The sequence below is a fragment of the Trematomus bernacchii genome, unplaced genomic scaffold (assembly GCF_902827165.1).
Source record: "Trematomus bernacchii unplaced genomic scaffold, fTreBer1.1, whole genome shotgun sequence".
In the NCBI taxonomy this organism is placed as follows: domain Eukaryota; kingdom Metazoa; phylum Chordata; class Actinopteri; order Perciformes; family Nototheniidae; genus Trematomus; species Trematomus bernacchii.
This window is the reverse complement of record NW_022987429.1, coordinates 1,931,965-1,955,509: the sequence shown is the minus strand read 5'-3', so window position 1 is coordinate 1,955,509 and position 23,545 is coordinate 1,931,965. Positions and strand designations below refer to the sequence as shown.

General features: G+C 39.7%; 1 protein-coding gene across 1 annotated transcript in view; it reads left to right on the top strand.

Annotated features, from left to right (window-relative positions):
- Positions 1-23,545, top strand: part of si:dkey-237h12.3 (teneurin-3) — a 139,141-nt gene that overhangs the window by 41,835 nt on the left and 73,761 nt on the right. The window contains exon 4 of the mRNA XM_034141707.1: positions 18,218-18,443. Coding sequence (XP_033997598.1) covers positions 18,218-18,443 — 226 coding nt within the window. The remainder of the gene's footprint in view (positions 1-18,217; positions 18,444-23,545) is intronic.

The following is a 23,545-nucleotide window of genomic DNA, read 5'->3' as shown; positions in this document are numbered from 1 at the left end:
GCAGTATGATTGTAGCGGCAGCAATTTGAGTGGGTTTTTCAGGAATCAGCAGTATTTGTTTTGAAAAGTGAAGGGGAGGGAACGGGTGCTCTGTCTGACTTTGTTCTATTTCTGGGGATGGCTGCTCGAGGATTACTGCAAGTGGCAGAGTATTCATTATTTAGATGGCAGTGGCGGCGTCGGGGAACGGGTGGTTTCATAAACCACTTGACTATGACATGTGTGCTGCTACACTAGACGGATAGACAAAAAAAGTTTCCCTTTCCAAAAATCTTTCTCCAATTGATGACACTTGTAGCAGCTCTCTGCCAGAGACTCGGAGACAGTCAACACTAACTGAAACCGATGGAGCAAACTCAGATTGATGGAGTTAATGGATGAAATCGTTGAAAGTTCTCCGGGATTGCTCTCTATATAGCCTTTGAAAGTCATAAGGCGCCCATGCAGCGGTTTCATGGTGCATGTCAGATGTGGTATTATAGTTTTAAATACAGCATCTATGCTGCTTGTTATTCCATTCAGAATGACTGGGTTGAATATCGGAAGCAGGAAATCTTTGTTGAGCTTGGCTGATTAGGAAATAATGACAATTCTGTCTCCTTGCCTTGCTTTTTTTTCTTTTGATGAAAAAAGATGACTGAAGATATAAGCAGCGACGTTCGAAATGGCCTGAGAGAAAAATGGGAATCTGAAATGAGAAAGCCGTGACAATTATGTGTTGTTCAAAGAGAGATGGCACTGTTTGCCAATGTGGTGGGACACCAGCAACGAATTTCCTCCCCGGCAAAACAGTAGCATCCATATCGGATGAAGTGTTTACCCTGACAGTTTTCAGCCTGGACACAGAGAGGGTCCCGCCACAGTGATTAATGCACTGCCATGCCGCCATGGTGGAGGATGTCTCTCGGCGGTCTCCTTCCCCTTTCCAGTACTCCTCCCTGATATTTCACTAATGTGACTCGACAATGAAGAGATGGATTGTGATCATTATGCTGCTCTCAAAGAGTAATGTCACTTCCCGGCATGATCCAGCCAGCTTCTAATTCAGCTACTGCTGTGGGTAGCATATGAGCAGTGGCAGTGCATATTGTTACTGTACATACAAGTGGCTACAGCTGTGTTATGTTAAACAGAAGCAGTGACATTTCTGAATCACCTCCTCCTGCTGTTATCTCAAACTCCCGAAGCCCCGTTTGCATATTTAGCGTTGAATACAGTGCCTCAGGATGGCTCTTTCTACAGAGGAACTTGACACTGGAAGTATTATCATGCCCAAACAAGGCCTCTCACCTTAACACTTTGCAGGCTATATCACCATTTCTCCGGTACTCCCTGTACAAATAAAGCTGCGAGGGTCATTCATTTGTTTTCCCTGGCTCCAAGTCCTTAACAGCTAGGTTGATTTGTTTATCTGTATGTGTTTAGCCCTCGGCCCCAATCTTCTGAGAGAAAAATAGGTTTAGCATTTAAATTGGTTGATCCACCGCACGTTTGCTAAACCTGTTTTTAAAGCATTACATTGATGAAAAGCTAATCCCTTTCGGGTGTGCGACCTTATCTGACTAAACACCTGACAATGAGATTCTATTGTCACTCTGAGAACACAAAGATTTTCTCAATGTGTACTTATGTTTCCGCGGTTAGTGACCTCTTCTGCTAAGTGCTGCCTGGAAGTTAGCTTGCTGCAAGTATGCTTTGCAGCCAGAAATTCTTGAGACTAGGACATGTTTTTGACCGTGGGCTGGTAAACGACAGGGGATACTTCAAAGTCTTTCTAACTCCTTAGTCCTCAGGAAGTTGTACACCGCTGTAGGCTTGTCTGCCAAACGTCTGCTACAGTAAGTCCTTGGTGTCAGTCAATGTCCAGACCTGAGTGAAGCGACTGCGTTAGCATACTAGCTTTCAGAGCTAATCCCAGAATCTCCTGTATGCATTTCTCTTCTACTTATTTTCACACCTACTGATCCTCTAGTTTCACACTCCCATTGTATCTTTAGCCAGACAAGACATTTAGTCAATATCCCTGCCTATGAATATGTAAGAGACAATATGGCCTTCACCTGAATGTGGCAGATGTGATTTCTAACTAAATCATAGGGATTACATTATTGACAGTGCCTTGAATAAACATCAGGATGAGGTCGAATTTCATCGTCGTTCGTTATTTGCACAGCGTCCCAACCATGTTGAGGATGTAAAGCAAGCAGAGCATATCTTACCTGTGTCGAACGATTATTTTATCTGATACAATTTGCATAATTCAACGTTAACAGATCTTGTTATAATTTTAGCCCTGACAAGGAGAAAAGGATTCTGTTGTGTTGTGTGTTATCAGATTGTGTCCAGCATTACAGATTGGCTGTGAAGTGCATGTATTGTACTGTCTGGCTTGCATTTTAGTCCAGATTTGTTATCGTCTTTTTTGCAACATGGCAACATGGCTTCCTTCAAGAATATTAAAGCACAGATTGTATGAGTTGTGTATCCTGACATGATCCTGCCTCGTAAACTGGAATGGAGCTCTATGGTCAAGAAAAATGTTATATTGATATACAGAAAAGACACCTTGTGCAAATATTGACTACAGTCCATTGTGTATTATGGCTGAAATATGAAACTGGGAACAAGTGTGACTACAGACTCTGGTGCCAACTGTTTGTATGCGGCTGTATCAATACTCCTTGTACATTTCAAACTGGTCAAGAGTAAAGAATACAGTGTATCATACAATATTCATTGTAGACAGGCAACTTTACCAGCTGCTGCATTCTCATAAACTGACAACGTATGGTTTCAGGAAGCCATATGCTGCCCGCCGCCGCCTTTTCTCTCAGATTTCACTTCTCAGTTTCCATTGTCAGTCTCGTCTTGGCTTATTATGATCCTAATTCTGATGGATGTATTCCAGTGTGAAATGACTTAGCCGGGTGTGAACGTGAACCATCCTTTGCCTCCTACGGCTGCCATTTGGTGTGCGGGAGGAAAAAGCACAGGGACCATCAGAGGAGACATGAGAAAGCTTGTGTGTTGACGACGCACTTCCCTTATCTAATTGGGGCAAAGTAAACATGATTAGACCCAAGCTGAAGGACGATCAGCGTCTTCCACCGCAGAGACGTTTCACAGTCATGCACGTTCTGCTGCGTGCGTTGCTGAGAAGAAGCCAACAGACACAGTTTGACAACATTATCAAGCTGCTGTTTCAACTAAAGATGCAACTGCAAAACTGTTTTTTGTTGTTTTTCATGAAGACTATTTCTAAAACAATCCAACAATTACCTGTTATTCAATTTATTTAAACAAACATTGAGTATTTTGTGAATATAAGCCCCCATGTTGAACATAAGGATAACAGCTAATTCAACTGAAACAGCTTGGTGGGAGGTTTAGGTAGTTGGAAAGATCCTAATCATGGTTCAAACTAGGCAAATATAGTAGGTATGGTTGTCAGAAACAGACAAAGGGTTTTTTCAACGATGGGACATAAATCCTGCTTTCTATTTGCACAGTCAAGTCAATCACCTTTTACATTGAAATATCCACCCAGATCTCTACAGAGCTTCCTGCTTTGACACTATATTTCATTTAATTTCAAACCTTTATTTATCCAGGTTGTATCCCATTGAGATCATTGATCTCTTTTTCAAGGGAGACCTGCTCAAGTAGGTTCCACATGAAACATTAAAAACATAAACAGAGCAACAAAAGGACATCATACAGTATCATTACAGGGATTACAATTTACATAACTATCCACATGAACAGGTACCAACAGCTTCCGATTCAGTAGCATCCAACCGAGCTTTAAAAACATTTAGTGGCACCAGATTGCTCAGTTTCAATTGCAGACTATTCCAGGACAGTGGAGCTGCGCATCTAAATGCTATCTTCCCTAAGACAGTCCTAGCAGTTGGCACATTTAATAAAACCACAGCATGCGATCTCAGCCAGTAGCCACTTACAATTCGCCATGAGATCAGGGAGCAGATGTAGGATGGAAGTTTCCCTAACATGGCTTTATATATAAAAATGTACCAGTGACTGAGCCTCCATACAGTTAGCGAAGGCAAACCAGCCCTTGCATACAGGGTACAGTGATGAGTTAATGCTTTACAGTTTGTCACAAATCTCAGTGCACTGTGATACGCAGCATCTAACTTGACCAGGCAATTGGCAGGTGCATTCATATAAATTAAATCACCATAGTCCAGCACAGGTAAAAAGTTCACAGAGACTAGCCTTTTTCTGGCCTCGAGCGAGAAACAGGACTTGTTCCTGTAGAAGACACCTAGCCTAACCCTCAGTTTTTTAAGCAGGTTATTGACATGACGTTTAAAAGTGGGACAATCATCAAGCCAGATACCAAGGTATTTGTAACAGGCAACCACTTCAAGTTTTATTCCTTGCGTAGTTACAATATCTAAAACAGGCTCTGGTATCTTTTTAGCTTTTGAAAAGAGCATTACCTTGGTTTTATCAACATTTAAAAGAAGCTTTAATTCAGAGAGCTGAGTCTGAATAATGTTAAAAGCAGCTTGCAATTCAACAACAGCCTCCTTAATGGAGGGACGTGCACAGTACATAACGGTATCGTCCGCATAAAAATGTAAGGTTGCTCCATCGACATTTTCACCTAAACTATTGATGTAGATGGAGAATAAAAGTGGACCTAAAACAATATATATATATATACACATGGTATGCTGAAGCTGATGTTACCATGGGGCAGATCAGCTCTTTGTGTAACTTGTAAGTATAAAGAAATGTGCAACTTCCATCATCATTTGGTTAAGACAGCCCTACTATCTAGTTCAATACAATCTGAAATAAACTCTTAGGTTGACCAATCATAACAGAGCTGGCAAGCTAACCAATCAGAGCAGACTGGGCTGTAAATAAATCACTTTTTGGAAATGAAAGCATGTAAAGATGTCGCAGTAGATTCACAAAATACAAATATGTTCCTGAAAATTAGGTCCACTTAAAATAACAGTTTCCAGCATGGATAGATGGGCTTAAACTGATAAAACAAGGACAACACAGCTATGTTATATAACACAACAAGTATATACACATTGTATAATTAGTATGTAAAAAGTGTCTATACAGTATATTATATATTATTGTAGGAATATATAATAAGAGCCATAACCTTTGTTGCAATTATATCTAGGTCATCTTTGATTTCAGCTTTCATTCATTATCCTTAGTGAATGTGGTTATAACAAAACTCAACGGTTCAGGGATAATCTATTCATTGTAATACTGTGAAAACTGTTCAAATATGGCATTGCTTTACACAGGTGTTGTGTAATCAAAAGATCCAGATGCATCCCTGAGAAAGTATCTTCAATTCATTTCCATCATTCTGTAACTTTTTCCACATAATCGACCACCAGAAGTGATGAATGCCGTTCTGATCTGTAATCACGAAGCACAATGTCTGATAATTATTCTTGATTTAAATGCCCAAGGTGAGCAATGAGCGAGCTCCTCGGTGTTGAACATTTCCTTCCTTTCACTCGAGTCATGACAGATTCACAACATGTACCAGGCAGCACAGAACAAAATTTGATGCAGTTCAGATGTAGAGGCGTGAGAGAGGTGCTAATTGATGCCTGCTGTGGCACGAAGCGCAAATTGCATAGTTTACAAGTACAGCAACCAAACTGCAGATATGCACAGCCCTGTTGAATCATATGAAGTGGCTAAATAGAGAATCTGCACATAATGGATGCCGTCGACAAATGGCTGCTACCTGTGCCCTGCTAAATGTTGCTCTTACAATGTTAACACCATTGTGGTCACGTCAGAGGAACAAACACACATTCACCTAAGCTCAATTATCTGTGCAAATGCATCTAAATATATACGTGGAGTTGTTGTTTTGTAATAAAACATAATTGAATATCATATACTGAAGCTGCAGAGGAGATATATGCAGATTAATTTCCATTGTGTAGAGGCAAAACTTGCCTCACAGGTTTATTATTATACTATACACTCATCAAAGCCATTAAATAGCAATAATTGCATTTGCAACCATTAGCCTAAATTATTTGTTGTGCTACTTACGCTATTAGGTGCAATAAAAAATACATTTTGCATACAGTATCAAACATTTAGTTGCTGTTCTTCCAGAGTGAGTCACAATAAGTAGGCGTTTTACAATTCAGTGTCTTGCACTGTAAAAAAAGATTTAGCTGTTGAACTTTCGACCTTATTTGGAGAGGAATTCTAATGTATAAACCAGTCAACTATAGGAAGCGGTGATCGGTGGGCTGTGCGTTTGCATGATGAAGTTGTGCTCCCCGGTCTCTTTCATTTTCATAAATATTCAGTATATTTACGATGTGCTTTTAAAAAGCACAGCAGGTTTTATGATGCTTTGCTCTTAGCAAGGAGCAAGCAGTCGGAGAGATGCACAGCCAAACATTGCCAATGTCTTTTCTTCCTTTGTTCCTTTCTATGGAGCATATTTGAGAAGGAATACTGACAATGTGTCATTATATGAGATTATACTTTCAACAAAGGGTACAAAATTGAGTAAAATGTGTTTTATTGTCCTTTTCTTGAACTGCAAAGTTAAAGTGTTAGAAATGACTTTTGTTGTTGTAAAATTAACTGAGATGGAACCAGTAGACAAAAGAGGGACATCTTTTCAAGAGGTTCAAATCGCTGTAGCACTATAAAAGAAAGTGCAATTTAAAAGTCTTCTGAGTAGAAAGTAGTTTTCATTATTGCAGACTACAGTATACAGATTGTTTGTCTGTCCCTGTGTATGCTGACATTTCAACATAGTAATAGAGAAACCTCTTAAGACATATTGTTAGCCATGCTTGCATTGTGGCTCTAGCGATTGCAATGTTGGACGTATGGAATCCAACTTTGGTCCAGACTGAAAGTGTTTACTGGATTGTATTTAAAATATTCTTTGTGGAAATGTAAGGCTCCCAGGGGTCATGTATCGTAATGGCTTTGGTGACACTTCCCTTAGTGCCACCAGCAGGTTGACATTTGTGTTTTTTTAAGAAAAAATTTCTCGACAGCTACTGAATGGATCGCATGACATTTGGTATGATATCCATGCCCCCCTTTGGGATGAATTGTAATATGTGTGGTAATCCTTAAAGTTTTAAATTACATTGCCATCAGCCTCAACTGTACTTTGTGTTTTAGGTTAACTTCTGAATGTTAGTTAGAACTTTTATTTTGGTTCCTGCTTTTTATGACGTTTGCCTGATCATTATGACTAATCCTGAAAAAAATTGCAAAGCACAGCTACTCTATTATATTTACTGTTGTTTGCCGTGTATATTATTATCAAACTGTGGAAACCTTCAAGGCTTGCTCTTAGATCATTTCTCTGTGGTGCCAAATAGTTCCTAAATAAGATATACTATTGCTCTTTTAAACCAGCTATTTGTTGTAACACTTTGACACCTAATGAATATAAAGTGTTTCTCAACTAGGTTGCAAATGTATGAGGCGGGTGGGGTGGAGGTTGTTGGAAGACAGTGCTTGATAAATGGATGTTATCTGACTTGCTGAGGTGGAAAATACCCTTAACATATGGATGGAGGGTTGGAGAAATCCGATGAACTAGATTGAAGGAATTGCATCGACCACGTGTCATGGGAGTGATTTGGATAGAGGACTTGGCATGTAAGATAAAACCATAATGGATCCTCACTTTTACTGTACATCTGATATGCTTTGATACTCACTGATCAAAGGTTTACGTCTCTGTTTGCATACACATTATATATTTAAATATGGATTACATGCATCCACGCTCATTACGAACATGAACAAAGACACCTTTAAATATGCGACAAAAATAGAAATGCTGCTTTTATAAGCCCCGTCTTATCACCCACACATTTCTTCCCCACCAGTTTCCCTTTTCAACAGATTTGGCCATATTTTAGCCTAACCTCACATCACATGTGGTTATTTCTCTGAGCTTTCCTTTGTCTCTGTGTGTGTTCCTGCAATTCTTTCCAAAGCAGCCTCTGGAGAGACGGCTGTGGAGGTATGTATGAGTTGGATGCCTCCTTGACAACACCTTGGAGGTAAAAATCAATGTCTGCCAAACAAAGTGAAATGTTAGGCTGTAGACGATACATGACAGATGAGGCTTAGGGTGGTATTTTCTAAGGTGAATGAAGACCGGAACGCAGGCAGGCCTGTCTTCTGTTGTCAAGCAAAGTGGCATTAGAGAGATTTTGAAGGACAGTACATCTGACTTCTCTGACTACTTTTATTATTGATCAACTGGCTGTAGTTATGTGAGAGAGCCAGTCTGGGAAGGAATGAGAATGTAGTTTAAAATGAACAACGACTGCATGGCAGATTACATTTTAAAGGATAGTTTCACTAATGAATTGTAATGCACATCCACTCAAGAGACCTTTCCTTCAACAGGGGTCGTAGACGAGTAAAATCATCTTGATTAGAGTTGATTGGGCCGGGAAAAAAAGTCTTTATTTCACAGGATGACCAAAATTCTTGTTGAAAGCTTAAACTGCTTATATGTTAAGTGGCCATGACTGAAATATCGTACGCTCTCCATCTCAGTACACACAGAGTTTGAGGTACTACCCAGTTTCCTAGCTTGGCACATTAGTGGGGAAACACTGTGTTGCTACCTCATGCATGATCAGTCTTCAAGACTCCAGCGGTGACCTCAGCTCAGAGCCGTGGGCCATATCATGTTGCTGATTGAGCATGCAGCAAGCCTCAGAGGGCACGCAGGTTGCATCTTCTTCTTGCCGAGAGAAACAGACGGTGTTCTGACAGGAAAAATCTGAAACATCAGTAGTGCTAGAAGGCTTTTTTTCACTGAGCTTTAAAGTGTGTGCGTCCGTGCATGGACTGTGTATCCAAACAAGTGCCTATAGGGGATATTGACATTAGACATCACTATAATGCAGTTGTTGGTGAGTAGTAGAAGAATTACCAATGATTCGTCCTGTTATTATTCTCGCCCCGTGCTCTGCTCTGTGGCCAAGAGTAATGCAACAGTGGGGTATCAATTCATAGCCTTGGCCTCAGGAAAGCTCTTTGGAAAGCAGAGGGATTTTCTGCCTGTGTGCTTTAGCTCATGCTCTGGAGCCAGACACTGCAAGAAATGTTGGCTTAGAGAAGTATATGTGGGAATGTCTGGAGGAGTTAGTTAGGAGGAGATATAGAAAACCTACATGTTTTCGTTTTTCATTGTAGTTGTGATGAAAGAACTGCAATACTAAATAATGTTTCTGGAACTCAGGCTTAATGTATTTGGTTGCATGTATGTAGCAGCGGTAAGACATTCTGCTTCCTTTGCAATGAAAATGATTCACCATGTTGTCCATGCTGATCCTTATATTGGTAATGCTGTACTGTGTTCAGCGGTTATTTTATTGATTTTGGAGGTAATTGTTACACTGTGATTTATAAACAAGCTTGTTATCAGATTTTAAACGAGAAAATGATTCATAGTTTAGTCAATCAAATCACCCAGAAAAATGACAATAATCAAATCGCTTTTTCATAATAACTTCATATTTTTGGATTGGGACTATCTTTTTCCAAAAGCTTAAACAACAAATATAGATATACAGATGAATTGTTACATTACTAGTAGATAGAAAGCCAAGATCAGTAGATCTGCTCGTATGGTTCAATTTCGGAGTATGTCTGTTTACTTAAGCTCAAGCCAACATCTGCATGTTTCATTTCAACTAAGCATCGTTTAAATGTGTTTTGTTTTTTTGGACATTTTTAAAGCATTGCCTTGATGCCGTCTGTTTGTTTGTGATAAAACATAATTATTGTCTGGGTCTCCTGTGGGGTTTTAATCTTAAACGAGTCTTAAGTATATGGTGGTAATAGATAATAGAACTCAGCAGGAACTTTATTTCCTTGTGAAAAGCCTTGTTTGAAAACATCAACCTCTTGAGAATAGTATATAGTTTATGCTATTTGTTTATTCAATGTGGTTAGAAAGATATACACTGAATAAATCTCTTGCTCCTCAAATTGTCTCACAGTTGAGACGGAAATTAATCATCTGTGCAAGTGGAGTGCATCCAGTTGAGAACCATATGCCAACAATTAATCAGGAAAAGATAGGCTTTCCCATTTTTGGATGGATTCTGTTTCCTTTGTCTAGGTTCCCAACAAATCTGCACAGGAAATGCAATTATAATCGCCATTGGAAGAGACTGTGCCACTACAACCATGAGTGGTTTGTTTTTTTACTGCAACCATTTTCTCAAGTGATTGGGGAAGCAAGCTGGAAATGAATGGGGAGGCTCATGAATAGTTCTCCAGAAAAACACGTCACATTTCTATGACCCCTCAAATGATGTATGTAACATTTTCCCTGCAATTACTATTTCAAATCGATATTGCTTTAGTGGCTCAAGGTTCATAAAAAAACAGGAAGACAGTGTTTTGTTATTCATTCACACACAGCAGTGACATAAATGGATTTAAATCCTTCGGCTTTGAATGCTCTGAAGTTTTCCAAGACCACCCTAACCAAGGTTTCATTTTGGCCCCCATCAGCCGTCCACTATCCCATCTACTGGCTGTTATTGAAGGCACAAGCCATTCAAACCACTAGAGCAATTTAGATGGAGTGAATGACTACTCTGAAGGCCAGTTCAGTTCAAACACACACAGGAGAAAGATTGAGATGTTCAACTCCAACACAATCTTTCAAAACAGACTCACAACAGAGTGCTGTGCAGAGGCACATTTGGATGAGACCATGCCTGTCCAGTGTCTCCATTTGCTCTGTCCTTGTTGGTGATTTGTTTATATTATACAGTTTGGGATGTTGTATAGCCTACTGCCTTTTTAACACGATCATAAAGGATGATGAAGTGGCAGGTCCCTGCAGTTTTTGTGATTTTAAGAGCTCACAAACTAGCAAGTGTGCGTCGTCAACATTAGTGTTTGCAAAATCAAATGTATGCTATAGTGGTTCATTATGCAGAGAGATATACAGTGACATGTTGTTTAAAGCTATGTTGCTATGTGTATGGGTCATTTTAAGATATAAACATTTAAACATATTGTTTTGTTGCATGTCTCTGTATCGTTTATCAAGTCTTTTCAGAAACAGGCAGCTGTTTTAATGAAAAAAACCCTGATAAACCCACTTGTTATTTTATCACATAGTCAGAAACATTACTCATTTGTGGACTGACACTAACACAATATAAAGCCTTGGTTGCCAAATGGTCAAACTAGTGCATGGACAATGAAAAGAAAGGCTTGCTGAGCCCTATTGTAACACAATACAAGCATAAAAGTGTTTCAGAAAAGTGAGGACTGGCACATTTCCCTGTGGACTGTGTTAGGAAAATACAGTGAGACTGTCAGAACAAGACTGGAAACTGCACTGCCTGGGCGGAAGTTGGAAACAGTAGCTTTTTTCTGAGGTGTGAACACAGTCTCTCTGGACAAACAATGAAGCCAAAGCAGTCCACACATGAATAAATACAACAACGTGTTTTGTCAGCAGGCTAATTGTCAAAGCAGCTTTTGAAAAGGAGTGTAATTGCTATGTAATCGGAGAGCTGTCAGAAAGAACTGCTAAGCAGTCATCATCTGTATGATGATCTGCCATCTGTAGCAATGTCTGGGTTAGAGAGAGAGGGATGGACACACGGCGATGAAAATCTGCTTATATTCACAGTCAGCCTTCAGTGGGTTTAACTTTGTATTTACAAATCATACATTTTGGATGAATGGAAGTATAGGATTTGCAAATGTGAGTTGATGAATGTCCACTATCTAACCGAGTAGAAGCACTTTATGTATGACCTTTTTCTATAATGCAATAATTATGTAATCCCCGAAATATTGGTTACATCCTGGTCCCGCTGCAGAGAAAAAGCTTAAAAGAAATGTCTGTCTTTCATCAGATAGAAAGTGAGGAAAGAGAGGGTATGGCTGGGAGAGAACTGGAGGTACTCTGGCAGGAAATATGATGGAATTCACACAGCTTCTTTTTTCTTCTTCTTCTCAAAACCCCAAGCCACTGAAAATTGCCAACTCTCTTTGCAGAGTAAATCTCCGAAACTCACCAAGGGCAATGTTGTTCAAATGGACCTGAATTCCAGCAGGTACATCCCCTCCCTTAAACACCACCACCACTATCCCACTGCCAGGGCGCCTCAATAAGAAGCTGCTGTCTGTTTTTCTGCTAAAGAAATACTGCAACTGCCCCCAGCCAGCCACCAGAGCTGTGCCGAGGTGGATAGGAAACCGAGTGTTGATGAGGGTGAATTTATTGACTTGACATATATAAACATCCACCTGGTCCAAATGGCATGTTCTACCATATAATTAATCCATTATTCATTCCATATAAATTCAAACAGGGGTCTTTTAAGGGTTCTCTGGATTGGTTTTACTACGCCTATGTTCTTTCTGAAATTCAAAGTTTGCAGAGCAGAGGTGCTGCATTTTGAATTTTCCTTTATAAAGATACATATGTTATACTATAAAAAAGCTATGGCCTCTCTGAGTTCTGTGATCTATTTTGATTGAATTCTTATGATACAAATACCCTCCAATTTTGATATTGGTGAAGGGCAGGCCAGTCAAAGCAAATGCCCTTTCAGTTCCATTAGCAGTTGAATCAGTCTCTTAATGGAGAGTAAAATGGCACAAGACCTTTTGCATTACTTACACAATGAATATGAAAAGGCTTTCACCAAGCTTGCCAAGCTTAGTGAGTGCAAAACGGCTTTTAATTGTCTCGGCTCAGTGTTGGAACATTGTGCGCAGTACTCAAGGCTTGTCAGTGCTTTCATCAAAAAACTATATTTTCAAAGGAGTGAACATCATAGAATCCTAATAGACCTTGAAATCCAAATGGCATCAAAAAGTTAAACAAGAATGTGAACTCGGTTTACATATAGTGATAGCCTCTGACGCAGCTGTTTAAATAGGAAGAATGTTATCAACAGACAAGCCCTAAGAATTTTAGTATTTACTATATCAGATCTGGTTTCTAAGTACACCAACATTTGTGGGGTTATCCTCCTCCTCATGGACATGTTTGGTTCACTGAATACAGCCCATTGCACATTACTATTATCTTCAGACTATAAACCTCTAAAAACTGAAAATAAAATGCAACTACAACAAAGCTCTACTCCGGGAGGGGATCTGTAAAAACACCCAATGCTTCATAAAACATGGTTTGATAGATATTGCAAGCATCATTAAGAAGGGAATGAGTCTGTCGTTTCACCGCTGGCATGCAGTATTAATCACAAAGGTCTTTTAAAGCATGTTGCTGATGGAGATGATGACAAGCTGACGTTGAAGAATTATGCAAAGGACGCATCCTTCTTGATCTGATTTCAAAGCAGGACTCCATAAACCACACAGCTGTTTCATCTGCCTTCTCACTCAGTGAGCCTGCACTTTAAAAAGCCAGCTTCATTCCCAATGTGTCTCGATGGAGCATAATGCCAAACTTTCTTAAAGGCTCATTGTTTAGTTTTCTTTTTTAAAACACAGAATCCAACATGCTTGGCAGTGGCGCATAATCTAATTCCCAGTAATGCAGTGCTAAAAACCCATATTTTAGCATGGGTTTGCCCCTGTATTTTTCAAAACCCTGACAGTGCACAGAGACGGCACGGGAACACTGCACTGCTGGTGCTACATTTTGCTCACAGAGTTACATGGAATCACAGTGATGTTATTTCTCACACATAGTGACACTTGCTGTGTGCAGGGACATTGAGAACACATTGAGGAAGCACATGGTTTCATATATTCTTCTGGGTTTATTCTCTAAATAAAAAATGACCCGCATACAGTCTAGACGTTAGACTTAGTTAAACAGTTGTATATGAAATGGAGCATACAATTAAAATGGTGATTCTAATATAAAAATTCAAACCTGTGAAGTCAGTGCTCACCAGATGGGTTGAAGCAGAGAGAAATCATAAACAAGTCTCTTTTAAAAAAAAATCCAACCGTTGCACCATTTGATCTTTAACCTAACATAAATTAAGATTAAGGGGATGAGAAGATCCTTTAAATTTGAAACATGTTTGCATAATTAATCACTCAAAATCCACAAGGAGTCAGATTGCAGATCTTAATACTTAAAAGCGCATTACTTGGTGTTCGGTAATAACTCAAAAGTTAAAGTGACCGGTAAAGTTACCACTCAGACTTTTATGTGTGCTCATAAATTAAGAGGTGTGTGGGTGTGTTTGTTGAACCGTACGGTAATGTAGAAGCCATTTTAGATGTGTTCTCACAGCTGTTACTTTCTTCATTATGGTACGATGAATATATACAAACGGTTGAACTTTGGCATATTCCTATCACATATATATAAGAATAACACAAACAATGTACATTTTTTGGTCATTTGAAATGTATATTTAAACAACCTCCCATACATTCTCGCATGTTCAAAGAGAGACAATGCACTTATTGTAACATAGCAACCTGTCTTGCTGTTCACATAGCTCTGCCCTTTTAACCCTCTGAGGATAAAGACAAACCCTCTTTGTTTTTGTGTTTCTTGTGTTTTTTTCCAATGAACTGTACATTCTTTGTGTTAGAAAGACGTAAATAGTATATACACTTTTGTTTCTTTAGCTTTAAGTGACACACTGTTTCAATTTGTTGTAAATCGGCTAACTCAAACGCAGCATTTCAAGTGGCAGACTTCATATTCCCCCATAAGCTTTGTGTGCTTTTTTACAAAGTATGCACACAGTTGGTTTAATTCAGTTTGTGGGGTTTAATGTTCCCTTGGTTCATTGTGGGATTATGCAGTCAGATTTGCTGCATGTCAAATCCTTCGCCTTTTTTGAAGGTTTTTGGGGATTTGGTGTTTTGTGTAATGCTCACCTAAAAACACACTTCATTTCCTGTTACAGTTCAGGTATGCCTTTCATCAGAAATTGACTTAAGATTGACCATAAAGAGAGTGTTGACGTATTGAAACTCATCTCTGTGCTTGCTGTGCCGGCACAATTCCCATCAACCATAATGCCCCTGCACTACATATATTCATATGACTGCTGCATTTTAGACTCTCAATTGAAGGGCTGCCGCCACAGGAAAACCTGCAAACCAAACAAGGGCAATCAAGATGTTGACTTGCACTATATGCCAATAGATCGATATGTAGACATGAAGATAAATGGATACCAATTTGTCCAATTTCAGTCGTGCATCTGTATTTGTAAGGTGTGAAGGGAAGGTGTACTGTTTACAAATAATGAGTGTTTCATACTGTATGTGGGTGGGATAATAGGATGATGTTGGTACAGGATAAACAAAGACAGCAGTTTGTCATACGTTTGAAGAGCATGTTGCACTTAATTCAACTAAAATGTCATGTCATTTTCTTGTTATGGTCATTAAAGGGGCCCTATTGAGCTCATTTTCAGGTTTCATAATTGTATTTGGTGCCTCTATTGTGACATGTTTTCATGCTTTAAGGTTAAAACAATATATTTATTTTTCTCATACTGCCTGTGCTGCAGCACCTCTTGTCACCCTCTGTCTGAAACCAGAGCCCAGTATGCTATGATTGGTTAACTAGCCAGTTATGTTGTGATCAGTCTACCGGTGTTTCAGGCAGGGGGGGGAGTGTGTGGGAGAAACTCTCACTCTTTTTGATTTTAAGAATATACAGTTCTAAAAATAATACGTTCTGCCCGTCAACATTCCCCTTACCTCTATGATATAACATCTGCCTGTCCTCTCTTCTTCATTTCCCTCTGCCCCCCTCATTGACATTGCACCGTTACATCAGTGTGTGCTGATTATATGAAAAATGCTTTTGCTTGAAAGTGAAGTGGCGCTGTCTGCTGCAGGCTCTTACAATGGAATAAGGCCCCGAGGTGAAGTAAAACTGGACGGTGCTGGTAGATAATCCACATTTCTATTAGCCTACTTTTAGCTCTTTTTTAATGGGGCTCTCAGTCTAGACCAGGAGATGAGTGGGATGCCTTTTGCGGCGCTATCATGTCATGTGATCTTATGTTTTTCATACTGCAGTTGATCAGAATTGACTTTGAAGAAGGTAATATGGGTTGATGAGGGCTCATATTTGATCAAAATGTAATGGATCATTAATTCATGTTTGATTGGCCTTCTGCAGCGGCATCATGCAATTTTGTTATCCCTGAATCAGATCCACACTGCTCGTCTTTTATCACTTGTCTATCTGTCTGTTGATATATCTGTCTGTCTATGCAGATGAAACAGACAATCTTAAAAAGTATTTTGTTATAAAACAAATCAAAAAATCCATGCCAGCAATCACTCAAAGAAATGATTGGCACGACCTGCCCCTGCTAAACCTTATTACAGCTTGTGGTGAAGGGTTTTACTCTTGATAATAATTCTTACTACAATTTTTGTTCAATTACACTTGTGATGTGTTATTTCAGAAACAATCCTCAGGCGTACCAAGAGCCTGCATGCATAGTAGCCTGAAGGTTTTTACTCTACAGGGATAGAAAGTATTTCCTAGTTTCTGAATGGCATTCATGTTACAATTATTTTTGCACTTTTTAACCCTTAGATGCAGTGACGAGTGACTACAGTCTTCCATAAGTGGGTCAAAAAGGACCCGTATTAGAATAATATGTGTTTTTATGCCATTTGTGTCATTTTGGTTAAGAAAAATCACTTGTATAATATTTAGTATTATATTTTGGTTCACACTAGAAATATTTTAGATTTAATTTTTCACTATTTATAATTTTAGAACATTTTTTTACATTTTGAAAAAAAATGTTTTCCCATAGGATTCCATAGAAAATGCATGCGGGTCATTTTTGACCCAATTATGGAAGCTTGGGGTAGTAATACAAAAACTACAATTTCTTAAGAAGTAAATAAATAATTTGAATGGCATGATATCCAAAACATGTTTTTTGAGGAATAGCTGGAATATGAAATGATAAAAAAAATGTAATTACAAAGATACTTCAAGAAAACCACCTCACCGGGTCAAACAAGACCCACTTATGGAAGCTTGGGGTAGTAATACAAAAACTACAATTTCTTAAAATGTATCAAATGTAAATTTAAAATTAGAATGGCATGATATCCAAAACATGTTTTTTGAGGAATAGCTGGAATATGAAATGATAAAAAAAATGTAATTACAAAGATACTTCAATAAAACCACCTCACCGGGTCAAACAAGACCCACTTATGGATCTAAGGTTAAATACATGGCTCATTTACCGGCATTGTACATCTTGTTTTATGCATAGGAGGACAGGTACATGGACAAGGACAACAACTTGCATGGTTATTAAAGGCTCTTGTTTAAAAACAATGACTAGTGTCCTTTCAATTAAGTTGTTCTGTCACGCTAATAGCACAGAGCAGATTTGTATCCATGGCTTAAAGCCCACAAGGTCCTTACGCATGGTTGAGGAAGCAAAGGTTAAAGCATGCACCAGAACTGACCTCCAGCGTTTGTATGCTCTACATTTATCTCCTTAAGGCCTTGTAAAAATTCATGCTGTCCATGCAAAAACAACAGCTCTTAAAAGACGCAACTCTCAGCTTTCTCAATCTTCTCCGAGCCTCTCAAAGGCAAGAAAGACGATACCCATTTGAAGCTCATTGGAGCAAATCAGAATTGTCAGCAGTGTGGGTTTTTACCTTTTAAACGGAGAAGATGGATAGATAATCACCACATGCCATTCTGGGGGCCAATTACACAGCTTTGTGTGAAATTGGAAAACCTGTTCTCTCAGAGCTCTAATGGATGTTCTGGTCATTAGTTATTTGAGAGTCTTCTCTGGCTGTAATCAAACGTGAAACATCGCGTTAAGCGCTCATAAAAGAACAGCTGCCTCTCTAAGTGACCTTCTGTTTAAGAGAACCCAACTGTCAAGCCGTGTGGCGTTTTGCGACAATTATTATGTGTGTCGCCATAAAATCAGCTCTTATTTCTCCTCTTTTTGCAGTGGTTGCATCTCATTTTAATGTCTTGCTCTTGGTTGTATTTACTTTTCTGGGTCTGTTGGTTGGCTGTGTGCTGTCATATGTTATTCACAAGGCAGATGCATAGTTTAGCCATCTGCTGTCTATGAGATATATACAATCTCTTGACTGTGGGTTTAATTTTAATTGAAAAACAAATGATTGAACTTAAGGAACACAGAAACCATTTTGCTGATGTTTCTTTCCCTCTGTTTCACTTCAGGTGACCATATTTCTTGCCAGCAAGGCCCGCCTCCTCTGCCACCTGCCCCGCCCCCACACAAGCAGCATCCGTCCATCACGTCCCTGACTCGAAGCTCACTGGCCAATCAGAGGAGCCCGAGCCCGCCGCCATCAGCCGGCCTGGCGACCGACTTGCAGAGTACGGCGGAATGCGTCCAGCTGCAGGACAGCTGGGTCCTGGGCAGCAATGTGGCCCTGGAGAGCAGGTGAGAGACCCCAATGTCCTACAACAGCGTGGAATATTCATCTCCAGGTGTTATCATGAGGCCACTTCTACTGACTCAGAAAACCCAATGATGTGAAATAAATGAGCGGCGGCAGAGTTTCTGTTTGAAATGTTCATTTTAATTTCATGTCAGTTTCATTATAATTTTGCATTTTAATTTTAATTGGGCTCCAGAATGTTAAGCATTTTACATTTGGAAATTGTTGAAGGAACCACTAGCTATAATTACATTTTACACTCTCACTCTCACTCACACACGCACACACGCACGCACGCACGCACACACACACACACACACACACACACACACACACACACCACACACACACACACACACACACACACACACACACACACACACACACACATTTTACAATTTTTTTAAAGATATTGGCCCGTACCCAAAAAACTCAGTCGTGATTGTACCAGCTGTGTTTTTTTTCTTGACAGAGATAAATTACAGCTTTATAATAGTGCTTGTTTTTGTGTGGCTATACCACACCTTTATCGCTTGTACAGCGTGCTAAGGTTTTAGGGTTCACACAATAATTATCACACATCATTGGCAGAAGGAAGTTCGGTATTAAATAGTGTGTACCTCAGCACATGTTAATACCTAGCAGTGACACTTCTTGCTGTTTGCTGAAAAGAAACGCTGGAAAACTCAGCATGCATGAGGCTTGTATTCCACATCAGAGCGTGTGAGTGGAGTGGAGCACAAGGAATTTGGTAGGAACACAGAGCGAATAAAAAATAAAGTTGGAACATCGCCTGATCTCCCGCTGCATCATACTCCAATTTCACTCTGGTGCCTCTCGCTCACAACATGATTTCTACAGCCTTCCCAAGACAACCATCAAACTGCTACTGTTTAAAACACTTGGGATGATTTTATTAATGTTTTTAATGCTACCCCTCTAAAAATAGGTGTAAAAAAAAAAGACAATTCGCTCCAGGATTTTAGATAATTAAATTTGGCAGATTGCAGGCATATTTTAAGGACTACACCTCATCAGGATCAATTATCATGACTAAAATTGTGCATGCCATAATAAAATCCCCACTGAGTTTGACAAACATAATTTTTTTTACCTCTTTTGAGAATACTTCTTTCATAGTCGTATCACTTAATTGTGAGTGAATACAATTAAGGGCTGATTGCTAAATGAGATCTACCTGCAGTCAATGGCAGAGGATGAATAGAATGAACTAAGTGCATATCAGAGAGCTTGCCAGTTCAAGTCAGGGAGGCTATAACTTCACAAAGAACTTTGGAAGGGCATTGTCGGTTATATCCAAATTTGCTGTGCGAGATACTACTTTGTCATAAGAACTACAGTACTGCCAAGTGTTCCTCCTGAAACATCAGTTACATCTCTCTTAATCAGCGCGCTCAAACTATCCTGGCTAATGAAGTGTGGTACATTGCGCTCTGACTCAATATGGCCTCCAGTAGATGATTGCATTCTAGCCTGATATTTCTTTGGCACAGCGTACCCTTTCTGAGGCTCGGATGAATGTAAACTTTGCATTTCAATTGTGGCAGCATAAAGCAACAACCTCTTATGATCCGACTGAATCAATTGGGATATGAATTGACAGTTTAACTTTCTACGGAAGACGTGGTGATTGAACACTAACCGTGCAATGACCTTGAGCTGTCTTAGCTGTATCGACAGAACAGTATGTGCGCACCTATCATCAGCGGAGGCATAAATCACTATCACCACAGAGGACTCTAAATCAAGTGCTTGTCAGTGGGTGGGAACTGCGGGCCGTTGCAAACCAACAGGGCAAAAAAGGGAAGACCCGGTTCAACACGTAATTGCAGATGTCAAGAAAAACACCAGGTTGGGAAATGTAAACAGAAGCTCCAGAAAGTATTTATTAGGAAGCCTTCAGGGGGTTTTGTCCAGCACATAGTGGCCTCAGGTAGTACCACAGGGATGTGAATCTCTTTTAAATCCTCCACATTGACAATCCTCCTTTCATTTCTTACGCAGCAAGGGTGTCACATGTGCAGTCAGTAAATTATTCTCTACTTGACACTTGATTAAAAAAAGTGTCAAATATAAATCCCAGTGTTATGATCTTGTTTAATATATTTCCTTTGACATGACCTCCTTGAAAATAAAGCACTCAGTTGACAGCATTAGCTACTTTTACAGCAATTAGCAGTAATTAATTATGTGTGTGCAACCTCCCATAAAAGTGCTAGTCTTCAAAGCACGAGTGTGCTAATTTGACTCAATACCAACTAGCTTTCACTGTGAGTAGCTTTCAGTGTTCTTTAAAATGAGTGAAGTGCTGTGCTGCTGAAACTTCTACTGTAACTACTTTTCATTATTATATTCTGATTGAATAAAGTCACTGATCCCACTGTGATCATACTGTCAGAGCTGTGTTAAGACATCCAAGTTTGATTTTGGGTCATTACTAAAATATAAAGCATAATACCGACAATTAAAGCCGTCTTTTACAACTCGGAAAAACACTTTAAGTGGTACTTGAGTAATAAAAATGACGTGTCAATACGTGTTTGTACTGTAACATTATAAATGGACACAAAGCATAGCAATTCTGAAGAACATTTACAAGGACCAAAAGATATCCTGTTTTTTATCACCATAACAAATGCAAGGTTTGCACTTCAGCTGATTCTATGAAATGATTCGACTTCAACTTCGACTCTGCTTTGTTCTTACCAATACCACTCCATTCAAATGGCTCAATTAGTCGGCAGCAGAGCAGTGATGCTTGCTGCTCGTTGCTATTCTCAAGTGCATAAGAGACAATCAGATCTTTAAAGTGTGTGGAGTACTTTTAATAAACCCCTCAGGTATCCCTTACTAACCACTTGGATTCACTGAAATAGGTTTTTGAGATATTTTCAATTAGAAGTATTCCATTGAATTTCATTATGAAATGAATTGCCATTTCCCCCCCCCACGAGACCAATGCACATATACGGTAATTATTCTTGAGCAGTGCTTAATCCTTTGTTTAAGATCGACTTTACCAGTATGTGTGAAATAAGTCTTTTTTTACGCCCTTTATAGTGCAAAATATAAGCTGTATAATAAGTGCTCCACTGGATAAGATACAGGTACGCTCTTACATATGTATGTCCTTTATAGCCTATTTTAGCATTTTCTTCCCTCTTAGATTCAATGAGATTCTGCCAGTGAAGTCCTTATGACATTTCAGATTCTACAGAGCCTTTTTGAAGACCTGCCCAGCCACACGTTGCAGTTATAAATATGCTGCCAATCCCCGTTGGATTCATGCGTCAAGGGAGTCCTTTTGTGAAATGAAATTATGCCTCGGCTCTAAAATCATCATGTGGTGCAGTGTCCCACAGACAGTACATTTTCCTGATAGAATATGTGTTGGAATTGTTCTCTGGGGTGAAAAACATAATAGCAGAGGTAATCCAAGTAGGATTTTGTGTCTTTGTGTGTGTGTCTGTGTAGTTGTTTGTGTGGGGTGTCCATGAAAATCATGAGTCAGGCAGTCGTGCTTCACATCAAAGGTGGAAAATGTAACTTTTTTTTCCCACACGAGTGATGGTGTTAGGATCGCGCACCAGGTCTGATTAGTCATGTGTAAGATACTGGCCAACTAGCCTTCTGGAATAGAAAGGAGCTCACAGTGATGGCTGGTTACCTGCCAAAATGGATGGTGGTGTAGACAAAGTGGTAATCCTCAAGATGTATTTGTTTCCTTTTTTTCTTGTGTGTGTTTTCCTTTTCATTTATTATGCCAACATATTTTAGTGCCAAGCACACATTTCACATTTATGTGGTGATTCCTGAGCTCTTCAATAGTTTCCTCTTATTATGAGCTACTGCATTAGCTGCGGCTGCTGCTGGCAATACAAAGGACGTCTGGTCTTGATGATTGTCAGCAAATGTAAAAGCTTACATGAAAAGATGATGGATAGGGATAGTGGACTAAATAGTGATATGCACACAAAATGGTAAACATTAAAAAATGTAACCTACAGCTTACAGTACATACACTTCAACTAAATTGGCCATCAGGATTTAGCCCCGGAAAATCTCAGAAGGTAGACTCCAAAGATCATCTTAAATGTATGTGCATGAGAGCTGAGCTCCACTTATGTCAAACTGAATCAATCTCGTTAAATATAAAAAATTCAATGTGCAAACAATCTGAGCACTCTGAGAGAGCGACTCAAGATGGCACCACGCTGATCTCCATGGGCAGGACGGCAAAGAAAAGCTTGTCGGGACTGAAATACTGTTGCCCGGGTGCCGAGCTAGCTGTACTAGAATAGCACCTGCCAGCAGGCCTCCTGTTGGGAGGGCAGGTGGCGATCTGGGGGAGAGCGATGGCGACGGCAGCATGTGTGAAAACGAACCACCGCGACGCCGGACACATCTGTAGTCTTTTTTCAGCCACGGATGAAAGCCGTCGGATTTTTCCAGCTCTCACCTTGAAATGCTAATGCTAACACAAAACTTAAGCTAATAGGCAGATTACATATTCCAAGGGCTTCGATTCCCATTGTTTATAGTGTGCTCTCTCAACCTTTCAGCTCTTGCTTAGCCGTAGACAAATCCACCCACTCAATGTTTAGTCTTTTGTCCTCTGTGAGGATGTTTTCAAATGTCATCCCGATGACAAGCAATGTTGTGAGAGCAGAGGAGAGCCGGCTCGCTGCTGCTTTTGTGTTACATGCTTCTCAATGGGACAGACAGGCGTGCACACAAATGCACTGCGATCACACTGACAGCCGGCCATTCATTTGCTCTCTTTCCCTCAGTCTCACACTCTTTTGATTGTCTCTTTTCCTTCTCTCTCCCTCACACTCAAAGCACACCACTTTGCTATCACAAGAGCTGGCTGGATTAGCATAGTAATGTGCCTTGTTGCATCACACTGGCTGTAATCAATTAGCCGGTCATCCACTGTGTATAGCTGCAGACATTTACACTGGTCTGCTGTTGGTTAATCATGTCCAACAGCATCATTTCCAGACTCCTCAGACTGCTATTAGGAAAAAAAAGCCGACATGAAAAACATAAACAACAGAATTACATAAAGGACAAATTAAAT